Source organism: Neophocaena asiaeorientalis, unplaced genomic scaffold (assembly GCF_003031525.2).
Source record: "Neophocaena asiaeorientalis asiaeorientalis breed wild unplaced genomic scaffold, Neophocaena_asiaeorientalis_V1.1 scaffold65, whole genome shotgun sequence".
Classification (NCBI taxonomy): domain Eukaryota; kingdom Metazoa; phylum Chordata; class Mammalia; order Artiodactyla; family Phocoenidae; genus Neophocaena; species Neophocaena asiaeorientalis.
The window spans coordinates 15,705,785-15,718,820 of record NW_020173215.1 but is presented as its reverse complement, the minus strand read 5'-3'; the positions used below and the strand labels follow the sequence as shown (position 1 = coordinate 15,718,820).

At 36.8% G+C, this 13,036-nt stretch overlaps 1 protein-coding gene across 2 annotated transcripts in view; it reads right to left on the bottom strand.

Moving 5' to 3' along the window:
* NAA15 (N-alpha-acetyltransferase 15, NatA auxiliary subunit) overlaps positions 1–13,036 on the bottom strand; it is a 72,279-nt gene that overhangs the window by 25,951 nt on the left and 33,292 nt on the right. For both annotated transcript variants that reach the window (XM_024745154.1, XM_024745155.1), the window contains exons 7-14: positions 11,115–11,234; positions 9,445–9,540; positions 9,181–9,287; positions 7,083–7,155; positions 4,270–4,439; positions 2,596–2,748; positions 1,912–2,040; positions 584–797 (exon numbers count right to left, since the gene is read on the bottom strand). In XM_024745154.1, the coding sequence (XP_024600922.1) occupies positions 584–797; positions 1,912–2,040; positions 2,596–2,748; positions 4,270–4,439; positions 7,083–7,155; positions 9,181–9,287; positions 9,445–9,540; positions 11,115–11,234 (1,062 nt within the window). The remainder of the gene's footprint in view (positions 1–583; positions 798–1,911; positions 2,041–2,595; positions 2,749–4,269; positions 4,440–7,082; positions 7,156–9,180; positions 9,288–9,444; positions 9,541–11,114; positions 11,235–13,036) is intronic.

The following is a 13,036-nucleotide window of genomic DNA, read 5'->3' as shown; positions in this document are numbered from 1 at the left end:
GCAGCCCTCTCACTGTCGTGGCCTCTCCCATTGCGGAGCACAGGCTCCGGACGCGCAGGCTCAGCGGCCATGGCTCCCGGGCCCAGCCGCCCCGCGGCATGTGGGATCCTCCCAGACCGGGGCACGAACCCGTGTCCCCTGCATCGGCAGGCAGACTCTCAACCACTGCGCCACCAGGGAAGCCCTCTTGCTTAACTTTTGAAAGACTAACGTAAACGGTATTTTTCTTTTGTTGCTTAGAAAAATTCACAAAATGGTCATCACCATTTTCTAAAGCATGTATAACATTGTCCCACAAGGTGCTTAATAAAAAGCTCGGGAAAGGGACTTCCCTGGTGGCTTAGTGGTTAAGAATCTGCCTGCCAATGCAGGGGACACGGGTTCGAGCTCTGGTCCAGGAAGATCCCACATGCCGTGGAGCAACTAAGATCCCACATGTGCTCCACAACTACTGAGCCTGCGCTCTAGAGCCCGTTAAAAAAAAAAAAAAAAAAAAAAGCTCAGGAAAAAATTTACATTACACAAAAACATAAGTACACACCTACACACCACAGAAACAATAAGAACTCTTTGATTATTATACCTGTATCAGCTTCATGTTCTTTATTCTCATCTGTAAGGGGGTTGTCGTGAAGCTTCAAATAGATCTCTATAGCAATTCTTGCTGCCTTGAAGTAAAATGGATGCTGTCGAAGTACATCTTCTAGTTTTAATAAGTCCACATATGATCTAAGGGTAATCTTCCTCATACAGTATGTATGAAAGTCAAACTGGTCATCAGTGATTTCTATAAAATGCTAACAAAATTATCTTTTTTATTACAGTGAAGTATAGCAATAGCAAAGAAACTACAAAAATGAAAGCCTTGGAATTACTTGTTTCTCAGGCATGAAAAAAAATCAGTAAAATTTAAAAATATTAAAAATGACGATAATTCAATTTAAATACTTTGCATATCAAATAAGCAAATATAATTGGCCATCACCTAGCATAGTATGATGGCATACTTTAGGCACTGAATTACTTGTTGAATGAAAGGAAACACAATGCTTTAAAATACATATATTTATTCCTTCCTTAATCATACTTAAATAAAGCTATCAGGACAAATCCAACAGAATTTATTAGCATACATAATAGTGCAGTACAGTAGATTTACATGTTAAACATTCAGTCTTTATATTTAGAACAATTTGCAAAGGATTTTAATACTGCAGTATTTGGTAATTTTTCTGAGAATACAAATCTGAATGCTGTGCAATGAAATGCTGGTACGTGGGTGAGAAATCAATCAGTGAGTAAGTCAAGCAACCGGAAGCTAACACACTTCAACTAAGCTCTGGGGTTCTCGACCCAATAACAGAACAAGCATGAAATTATGTAAATTATTTTTATATATGAAAATCATAAAAAACGAAAGCCAACTACTAGTGATAGAAATGACTCAGAAGTGAAAAGGACTAAGAAAAGAATAAATTTATCAGAACAGGAGGAATTACATAGGTTACAGAAGTACTGTGAAAAGGCTTCAAAGCTTATAAATAATATTTATCAGGGCATAAGGCACCACCAATCAACCCCACAACAAACACGTTTCTGGGATAGCTTAATGAGCTTTGTATGTATTAACGAAGCAGAAACATTCAGAAATCAATGAAAACGCAGCCAAGATACAAACTTTCCCTTAAGTTTCTTACATAAATTCTGGCAGGAAGAGTAGACAATGGGGAAGTCTGCTTAATATAGTCTATATTATTTCCATTATAAAACTTGAAAAATATGAACACTGGTTTTTAGAAATCACTTACTATACATTATAAGGTGAGAGAAGAGAAAAAACTATAGGATTTCCTCAAAACTTTCAATGTGTAACCAAATGAAATGAGAAACTTTTATGTATGTGGTACTTACTCTCTCAATCTCATGACATTTCTTAAGTGCTTCACCAAATTTATTCATTGCCTTATAAGCTTGGGCACATTCTGTCTGGAACCACATGCATTGCATTTCATTTAAATTCTCAACCGCTGATGTTCCTTCCTATATGAAAAGCACACACACTCAAAGACAATTTCTTATCAAATACATTATTCCACCATAGGATTTAAGAAGGAAAGATGGTCAATTGATTTGAATTCTTTCAAAATAATTTTCTAATTTTTTAAACCATTCTCAGGGTAAGAGGGAATAGTTAACATGTGAAAGAAATTAGAATTGTATTTCTAACCACTAAAAAAATATACACATATACCCTTGTAAATGATTAATCAAAAGGTCTACATAATTGGGGATGGAAAGTAACATAAGAAACAGAACAGTAACACACGGCAGATGTTCAATTAGTATTAGTTCCCTTCGCCCTTAAAAATTTCAACTGAACATACATCAATATAAATCAGAGTTTAAAAACCCACTGTACAACCATATTTAAAAAATGATGTTTTATACTAATATTGATTTCAGTTTTTTCTGACAAGGCAATTTAATTAAAATCCTGTCTTGATATTAAAAATATCAGACGTAAATTTTGTAAAATAAACAAGGTATACAAGTATGAACTATTTATTCACAAGCAAGAAAACTAGCTGTACAAACCCTTGTAAACTTCGAGCACATTTCTTCAGCCTCTTTTATCAGATTGGCTTTTAGCATGTATTTTGCACACTTGGAGTTGATAAATCTGTCTGCTGTGTCCAAGGCCTGGGCCTCATCCATCCACCTCGCAGCTTCTTTAATATTCCCAGCATGCTAATAATAACAGGGTACAAAAGCAAAATAAACCAGTCAGAGTATGCTAATTTTACTATGCAAGTAATTAGTTTCCTGTTCATAAATAACTACAACACAAATGGAAGAAACAGTAATCTTCTGTCTCTTACAACCCTAATCAACGTAGATGCATACATTCTACAGAAATATAAGTTCTGATACCTTTCTGGCGATGCAGAATATAAGCTCTCTAGTAAAGACAGATAGTAAAGATTTGTTTTAAAAATTTTGTCTACTGTTATAACCTCATTGACTACACACTACAACAGTGCCTGGCACATAGTGAATACTCAAAAATAATCATTGAATCAAAGAATAGATAATAATCAAAATCTTTAAGCCAGAACAACAAAGTTTACTGTAAAGGTCATAAAAGGCAAAAGGATGGTCAAATTTCTACTCCAAAAGAACCATGGAAACATTACAATTAGGACCACTGGTGGACATTCCACAATGATCCTCATTCTACTTCGTCTAACTAGTCCATTTGGGAAGGTCACAAAACTAATGAGCCTTACTTGGCTTTAAAAAAGTGCTTTTAAAACATTACTTGGGGGACTTCCTCGTGGTACAGCGGTTAAGAATCCACCTGCCAATGCAGGGAACACGGCTTCAAGCCCTGGTCTGGGAAGATCCCACATGCCGCGGAGCAACTAAGCCCGTGCACCACAACTACCAAGCCTGTGCTCTAGAGCCCGTGAGCCTCAACTACTGAGCCCACGTGCCACAACTACTGAAGCCCGTGTGTCTAGAGCCCGTGCTCCGCAGCAAGAGAAACCACCGCAATGAGAAGCCTGTGCACCGCAACGAAGAGTAGCCCCCGCTCGGCGCAACTAGAGAAAGCCCACGCACAGCAACAAAGACCCAACGCAGCCAAAAATAAATTGATTAATTAATTTCAAAAAAAAAATTACTTAATTTCATACTTTTTTGGTAAATGAATTATTGGTTTACGATCTCTTCCCCAAGAGCTTTTATTACTAAATTATATTTGTATTAAGATAGTAAAGCGGCAACTTTAAGATGATTTTTCTCAAGCAAGACCCAGGAGTTGAAATGGCAAAGAGGTAATACGTAGAATTCATAGTAGACATCTTCAGTTTCGTTTTAAGATTACCAGATACTGATATATATGATCTTATGGAAATGTTAATAGAAACAAACATTTCGCAGCAAATGTAATTATTTGTTATCTATAGTCTTGCTACTTAAAACCAAGAAAATAACCAGGTATGCGTATGAACAACCATATATATGAATGACCATACGTATATATGTATACTTGTGTTTGTACATAAACAGATATAGATGGGTGAGCAAATGAGCATGACCATGACAAGTCTCAACGTAATCAGACTGAGAAATGGACTATATCTGTTGCTCCATGTTTTGTGAGCTATCAAATACGCCATTTCTCTCACCGCATTCAGACTCTACAGCATGTGTTTGCTTAATTTGTGTTTCACTGCCTCATAACAAAAGAGGAGAAAAGATTTTTACCTTATAGATTTTAGCTTTCACAAGAAAGAGTTCTATCAACGTGGGTGTACTTTCAATAGCGGTATTTATGTACCCCAGAGCAACAGACGGCTGCCCAGTCCTGTCGTAGTGCTGTGCCAAGTAGTACTGGACCCAAAGTAACGTGGTTGGCGGTTCTTCCTTCCCATCGTCTTTGAAAAGTGGGGGGGCGGGGGAGGAAAGAAAGCAAGCTTAGTCATTAGAGATATTAGTAACAGACTAGCCACCGCAAAGTGGCTCTATCTTTATTAACAAGGGAAGCAGCTCAAACCATGTGATTTATGCATCTAGTTACGCAACTAGCTCTAACCCTATAAAATCTTTGGAAGGGACCAGCTTTCTGCTCTGTATCATTATAGCTCCTAGCACAATGCCTTGCATAGTAATAACTTCATATAGTTAACATGGCAGATGAATGAGATCAAAGCTATAACAAGTTACCTAAAAAGAAAACTGAGGGGAGGGAGGGGAAGGGGAGGGTTCGGGGGGAGAGGACACAACAAGTTGTACTAGAACTACGAGTATACTGATCAGGATGTTATGTATGAGGGAAAAAAAATAAATAAACAAAGAGAAAATTTCCATTAATGTGACGGTAAAAAAAGAAAAAGAAAGAAGAAAGGCATGACTGCTCAATTGGGTTTCTAGCTAATGTACCAAACTATACATAAATATACTTGTGATGTGGTTATTTTGAATTTTGGTGATTATAAGATTCTTAACATATTTTAATATTATTCTGAATATGCAACAATGCATAATTTAGGTTAAATAAAAATTATACCCAAAAAACGAGATGAGTAAAAATACTTATTCTGTATTTTAGTTCATAATTTTATTTTTAAATACAAGGAAGTGTGCAAGTTAAATATACAACCCACACGTTAAAAAATGGTTTTTAATACAAACTTCTAAAATCTAAGAACTGTTACTGGCTTTCAAAGAAAGCAACAGAGTGCTTATTTTTATCCTAGTAGAAGTAGGATGGCTCAGTGGACAAACAATAGGAGTGGAACTCACCAACTCCCGTTCTGATAGATCTGCAACTAAAGTGCTGCATATTCTTGGGCATGTCATTGAACCTCTTCCACATTTGTAAAATATGTAGGAAAATGCTGATAATCAAAGGAACATCATGATGATTAACCGATGAAACCATGGTAACGCCTTCTAAAAAGTACTATTTAAATTCATCTGAGACCTAGAAACAGTGATCAACTCAATAGCAATAAGCACCCCAGGTCCCATACTGGGCTTTCCCACTGTAGGAACAGGGCTCCTTGGGAAAAACAACTGATTACACGTCTGCTGTGGGCAGTATACAAGGTGAGCTAGAATATCTTGTCATACCAAACTGCAAGGAAGCTATCAACTTACTATCCTAGTATGTGAAGGTTTAAACCATTTGAAACTGCAAATATGTTTCAAGTCATGAATTCGTAATAATACCTTTAAAACATGTATTGGCCATCTTTGAAGAATGCTACTAAACCAATTCATTATTTTGAAAACTGGTAAAGAACAAAAAAGTAGGCTAGGCAGGGGAGAAAAAGCAGCATTTATCTTGCTTTTTCTATACAAACTGAAATACTGCATAAGCAGATGACAGATAGTATCTCTTTAAGACAATAAAAAAATGAATGGTAGAATATCACTAGCTTGTAATTCTTAACAGTTCTTAACATATGAAACAAATACTTCATGCCTCTTGATCAAAGAACACACCACCATCTTGAAATAATCTTGCTCATCCCTTTGTCTTTAAAACAAAAAGGAAAAAAAAAATCAAATCAAATCTCATCAAACCTGCAGTCAGACCTTTCCATGAGAAGTTTCCGTAATGATGGAAATGTTCTGGATCTGCCCTGTCTAACAGGGTAGGCATTAGATTTGCATTAGCTATTGAGCAGTGCTTGAAATGTGGCTAGTGCAACTAATTAAATTTCTTATTTAATTAAAAAAATTTTAATAGCCCCATGTGGCTAATGGCTACCATACTAGACAGCACAGCTCTGCATCCAACTACCAATTTATAACAAATCCAGAGGACAGAGAAATAACATGTTAAGCAACACGATACGGGTATATTCAGCAAAATCTATACTATAGAAAAACTCAAGGAAAAAAAACGAATTTCTTTAATAAATAAATTGCAGGAAGAAAGAGGGAAAACCTACAGATTTATAAAAAAGGGTTAAGAGACACATCAAACAAACTCAAAGTATAGATTTCACCTGGATCTTCATTCAAACAAACTTCAAAAACAAAGAGAAAAAATGCTATTTCCAAGATACCTGGAAATGTAAGCATGGACTTTTTTCTTTGATATTAAGAAAGTATTAATGTTCAAGTATGGTGACGCTATTATGGTTATAATCTTTAGAATACTGAAATATTCATGGATGAAATGATGTGATGTTTGGGATCTGTTTTAGAATAACATGGGAGTAAGGGAAGTAGGTAAGAATACAGATGAAATAAGTTTGGTCATGAGGTAAAAACTACTAAAGTTGAGTGGCGGGTAAATGGAGTGTCATCATACGAGTACATCTAGTTTTGCAGGTGTTTTAAATTTTACATAAAATTTTCTTCAATAAGCTACTGTTATTATCTTCTTACCAATGTACATTTCACACAACGTGTACATTAATGCACCTTCATCTTAAAGGGAAAAAAAGTTTAAATATACTAAGCTTACTGACTAAATAATGAACAATACTGACCTTCTGATCAAGAATTTCGCAACATATTAAGATTTTCAAGGTTTTTTTAAAACATAAAACTTGAGCACTTACCACTGGGGTTAAATAACCGGCAGCTTTTTAGAGATGTTTCATAACCTACTACTAATTCTTCTATGATTGCCACCTGGAGTACAAACACACAAGCACACTTTAATAAAAATAAATAAATATATAGTTACTATGCTTGTGCAAAATGTGTTATTTACTACTAGAGGGCTAAATAAACATTCCGATTCCCCCCTCCACCTCTCTCTCTCTCCCTCTCTCTCTCTCTCTCTCTCTCTCCCCCTCTCATACACACACACACACACACACACACACACACACCTTTTTATTAATCTCTTAACCTATGGATAAAAATTTAAAACTATACATTTATGAAGGTGTGTTTTAAGGCAAAACTTTCCAAAAAACTTACTGGCAACTCCTTTCCCTGCTATAAAATAAAGCATCAAGCTGAACTAGAAATCAGGAAAAGGCTGGACAGAAAGAGGTAATGTTAGGGATGATTTTTATCTTGGTTCATTGTTACCTCAATTCACATAAATAACACAGTTAACATTTGCACTTTAGGAATCAAGAATTAAATACTGTGTAAAAAGAGAAATTCCACAAGCATATGACAGCATCCACTCTCGATTTCATCACCGTGGGGAAAGCATCAGTAACAGAGAAGCATGGCACCGTAGGTGGGTTTCTGAGATCCAGGAGAGTGAGTGGCTGTCCCAGTTCTGGTCTCTCCTGAGTCATGACTATACTACTTACTCCTGGCTTCGTAAAAGATCTGTGAATACTTTTAATTTATTAATTCCCTTCTTTGCTTAATCCATCTATAATGAATTTGTTACTACAGAAGCTCTCTTAAATGACCTCAACTTAACTGACTCAACAGGTTAACACCAGCTCTCTCCATCACCTCAGAAAATTGTGAGGACTGAAGGGCCACAGCTAGGTTATTCTGCTGCGCCCATGTTCTTCTCCCACAAGGTGAGAAGCATGCTTACTAAGAGGTTTGTTTTCCCAAACCTGTTTGAATTAGTTGCATTCATTATCATCATTGCAGAATTTAATTCAATACTATGTAAACTTAAGAAATGAGAACAAAAAGAAAGAGCTGCTTCTATTAAGTCAAATACCATGGAAAGACTCACAGACAAATTAGACATTTTTTACCAATTTAGGTTTAAAAAGACAACCATAAAGGGAAAACTCGTAACAATATATATGATTCTACAATCACGATTGCTTCACAAGCATCACGTTCTCACTGTACCAAAACTAGAAGTAAAATACCATATTCTATCAATGTGATTTAATCAAGGGGGAAAAAAGGTGAAACAGTCATCAATAAAGCCCATATCTTGGACCTTTCAACAAAAGACTGTCAGAATAAGTGCCCTTTATATGCTTTAGGTTTAAATGTTTAGCACATTTAATCTTTCCCACCTTTAAGGTGTTTTTTTTTTAAACCCAGCCAACATGTCTGATGCCACTGTACTTATAAACAAAATAATCTAAATCAAGATTAAAACACCCTTGGGACTTCCCTGGGGTCCAGTGGATAAGAATCCACGCTTCCACTGCAGGGGGCATGGGTTCGATCCCTGGTTGGGGAACCAAGATATCCCATGCCATGCAGTGCGGCCGAAGAAAAAAGATTAGGACACCCTTTAACCAGCGTTTTGAATATTGTAATACGTAGCTGAAAGAGTGACTTACTGGGACAGCAAACAAACTCTTCTGACAGAATTTTTTTTCTACCACATAAAAAGGAGAAAGATTACTAAGCTTCAACTTAGTTCAAAAGAAAAAAAAAATTACTTCCGGGTTTCCCCATGAGCAGGAATTAGAGAAAATATTGAAGAAATCACTACCTTACCAACTTTTCATCCCTGTACCCACTCATTAAAAAGTACATATCAGAAACAAAAGACAGAACAAATGAGCAGTAATTTATTCAGCTAGAGAGCAGAGGAGGAAAAGGAAATGAGGCACAGAAGCATTTAAACTGCAAGCTAGGAAGACTGTTCGCAGATCACGCTGTGTATACTATGTGCACAGGTAGCCAAGAACCAATTATTCCAAATACTGAGCAAAGAAATGATAGTCAAAACACAAAACCAAACCAGACCATTGTATTTTGCTTTACCTTTTCTTTATCTTTGTATAGAGACCTCAAAGTATTGAAGACTGGTGGACAACCCTTGCTGAAGTTCATCCTTAGGAACTTATCCAAACATTCTTTAAACTTCTCACCTTGGAAGAAAAAAATCCTGTTGACTTACATGTACCCAGACAACTCTAAAAATGCATACGTTAAAACCTTAACATGCATACTCATATATTTAAAACCAAGGAAAGATACTGTATATCATCACACCATTTTCATTCCTTCACAATTATTCTCACTTACCAGATAAAAAGTTTAACGGCAGTCTTCTTGGCACCAATCCCCTGGGATACTTAGTCCAGGCCTCCTCATAAATTTTTAGTCGTTCTAACATATTAGCTGCAAATCAAAACATATATTTAATTAAATGTAATTAAAACATATATTTTTCTAGAAAATTACAAATTTCTGAAAATATATAAAAATTACCATATTAAACAGAAAATTTGAACATGGGAAAAATTATTCATAATCTAACCACCTAAATATATCAACAATCATTTTAGAATACTTCTAATATTTTCAGATTTTAATCTATAATCATATAAAATACATAATTTCCCTTATCCTGCTCTGCTTTAGGTGGCCTTTCAAAATCTGCCTGCTCTACTGTAGTTCCAAGAAAGGCTCGGTTATTATGTTTCCACCTACAGCTTCTCCAGTATTCTTTTCAGCCTCTCCTCTAACTCCTCTCCTTTGATTTATCTTGGAGCTTCTGGATTTATCCTCTATCTTCCATTTCTCCAGATTTCTTTTATATTTTCTTTTACTCTCAGGTAAGAACTTTCCTTGTTCAATCTTTCACTTCACTAATTTTCCTCAGCTGTGGCCCCTTATGTTTAATCTATTAAGATTTTCATGTCACATCAAGAAGTATGTTTTGCATTTCCCAGATTCCTAACAGGCACTTTCTCTGAACTGTGCATTATTTCATTGCCTCTCTCCATCTTAGGCTTCTCTATGATCTCTACTCTCCCTTTGGCTGGCACTGATGATTACCTTTCCAATGCTGGTGTTACTACAGAGGATGACATTCTTTGTACAAGGTTTCTCTCACATTTATCAATGTACCAGGAATAGTTCACTATCAGTCTTGTGGGAAACTTCGCTTCAAATTAGATCATCCTGGCTAAAGACTCTGCCTTTTTGTAGATGACATGTTTCTGGGTTTGTCCTCACAAGCAGGTCCTATTCATGGGAGAGAATGGTTGGGGAGAAGAGTGTCTCTGGACCAAGTTTATTTGAGTCCTTCTTCCCACATAGGAAACAGTGCTTCCCTTTCAGCTTGGCAACATTCACTTGCCCCTGGCAGGCCACTCTGCTAGAGCCACAGGTTATCAGAGAAGTCTTTCCTTTGGGGAGACATCTCCATTTCTACTTTTCCCTTTCATGTTACTGATGCTGCTATGCATTTGTAAATTTTTCAAACTTGTTTCTAAAATTATTTTCACAACTTTCTTTGAATTTGTAGTAGAAGAGAGGTTTCAGAAAACACTTAGTTTACCATATTAAATGGAAGTTCACAAATGTACTTCTATATTCAGATTTTGAACCAATTCTTTTTTTTAATTAGTTTTTCTCCTGTTAACCTTTCTCTTTTAAAAATATTTATTTATTTATTTAGGCTGTGCCAGGTCTTAGTTGAGGCACACGGGATCTTCGCTGAGGCATGTTTAGTTGTAGCATGCAGACTTCTTAGTTGTGGCATGCATGTAGCATCTAGTTCCCCGAACAGGGATTGAACCTGGGCCCCCTGCATTGGGAGTGCAGAGTCTTACCCACTGGACCAGCAAGGAAGTCCCTGAACCAATTCTTAACCAGTTCTTCTAGTTATGATTTTCACTGAGTTAACACAATATATATTAACAAAAGAAGCAATTAAAACTTAGAGAGTAAGTTCTAACCAATGCTACCTGGTTTGAGTGCCTTTTCCAAGCCTTTGTAATAGGCCCAGTTTTCAGGATTTCTCTCTTGTAATCCTCTGTAAACATCAGCTGCATCTTCCAAACGACATAATTGCAACAGAAGTTCCCCTAATAAAAAACAAATTAAGTATCTTCTGATTGTAACTTTAAGTTTTCCTCAAACTTTCTCTTAAAACCTCTTCAATATTGGGAAGTGGGTAGATTTGGTATCCTCCTGAGTTCTCAATTCCCTTCAACAAGACTATTTACCATGTTACTTTATTGTCCCTCCTTTCTGAAAGTTCATGTGTAGAAATGCCATCCTCTTCACATCCTCACTTTATTCAGGTATTTTTCTAACTCCAGGCTACTCTCTCGAGGTCACTGAACACAGTCACCAAGCCATCATCTACTACTCAAGTATTCCTGACAACGTATGGACAATTTCAAAATCCAAATTAATGCCCCAATCCAATACCCTAACCTTATGATGCCCTAATCAACTAGAAACGACTGTGCTCTAGCAGCCCATAAGCATGGCCACATTGTCTCTTCCCACTACTGTTTTTTCTCTCTTCCAACTACCAAATATGCATCTTGCTTTAAACTTAACTATCTTGACTTTCTTCTTCTTGTCTCACTAATCCAACCCTCCAACCCTAGAGGAAAACCGTTCCCTTTTCTTCACGCCTTTCAGCAACGTGTAAGGCTCACTGCTTGTCTTCTCTGGGTTGCATGACCAATCTCATCCCTGAATGACATTAGCAGCCCCAAATATGAAAACTAATCTCAAAACCTAGGCTCCCTCATTTACCAATTTGAAGGCCTGGATCACCCCGATTGCTTGCTTGCTGTACACCTTCGCATAAAAGAAGTCAGCAGATGAATGGACTGAGGCACTGGTTTCACTAGAAATGTATGAGCTCCAAACTCACACAAGCCTCAAACACTGCTCGGGAATCCTTTTCCCTACCTTAATGGGCTCCTATTCACCAAAGGTATTATTTTCAAACCAGGACTTCACCCTTGCACCCTTTCTATTATCAGATAATAAAAATGAACACTTACTGAGAGTGAAAGTGACTTTTAAATGTTTCACTTGCATTACTTAATTCAGTTCTCAAAGCTCTATGAGATAGGTTACTATTATTTGTGTCATTTTACAGCAGAGAACATAAGTAAACTTGTCAAGGGTCTTTCAGATAGTTAACTGTTAAGAGTCAGGATCTGAACCCAAGCAATTTGGCTAAATGAGCCCATATTCTTAGTGTTTATACCCTCAGTGGTTCTCACCCAGGTGCATTTTTGCCATCCATGAGACATTTAGCAAGATCTGGAGACATTTTTGGTGTCACAGTAAGGGGAGAAGGTGCTATGGCATCTGATAGGTAGAAGCTACCAATGCTGCTAAACATAACGCAACATACAGGAGACTTCCACCTCCAACACCTTGGTCCCAAAATGTCAACAGCGCCAAAGTTAACGGTCAGCTCTACACTAACCAAAAGCCTACTTCACTAAAAACATAAATAATATTCTGCAACTTTTCTCCCCTATGATACACCCATCCACATTTCCTTCCCGTAATCTTTACCCACCTTTCCCTTGGAGAAGAAACTGATGGTATAAGAATTAACCATTCATTAATTAATGAAACTTTCTGCCTAACTATGCCCACTCACCCACGCCAGGAAATTCCTAAATTATCCTGACTACCCACCACTAACATCAATGCCTTTTATTACTGGAATATCCGACGATTGATGACTCTACTCTTAGTTCCCTTCTATTCTCTTTATATACCCTGTCCCCAGTACCTGATTCACTGGAAATATCAAAACATATTATGTGGAACGAACTGATGGCTCTGTTTCCTATTTCACTGAGAAAATGGAAGCAACTAGAAGAGAACTCCCAAATACCCACTACAT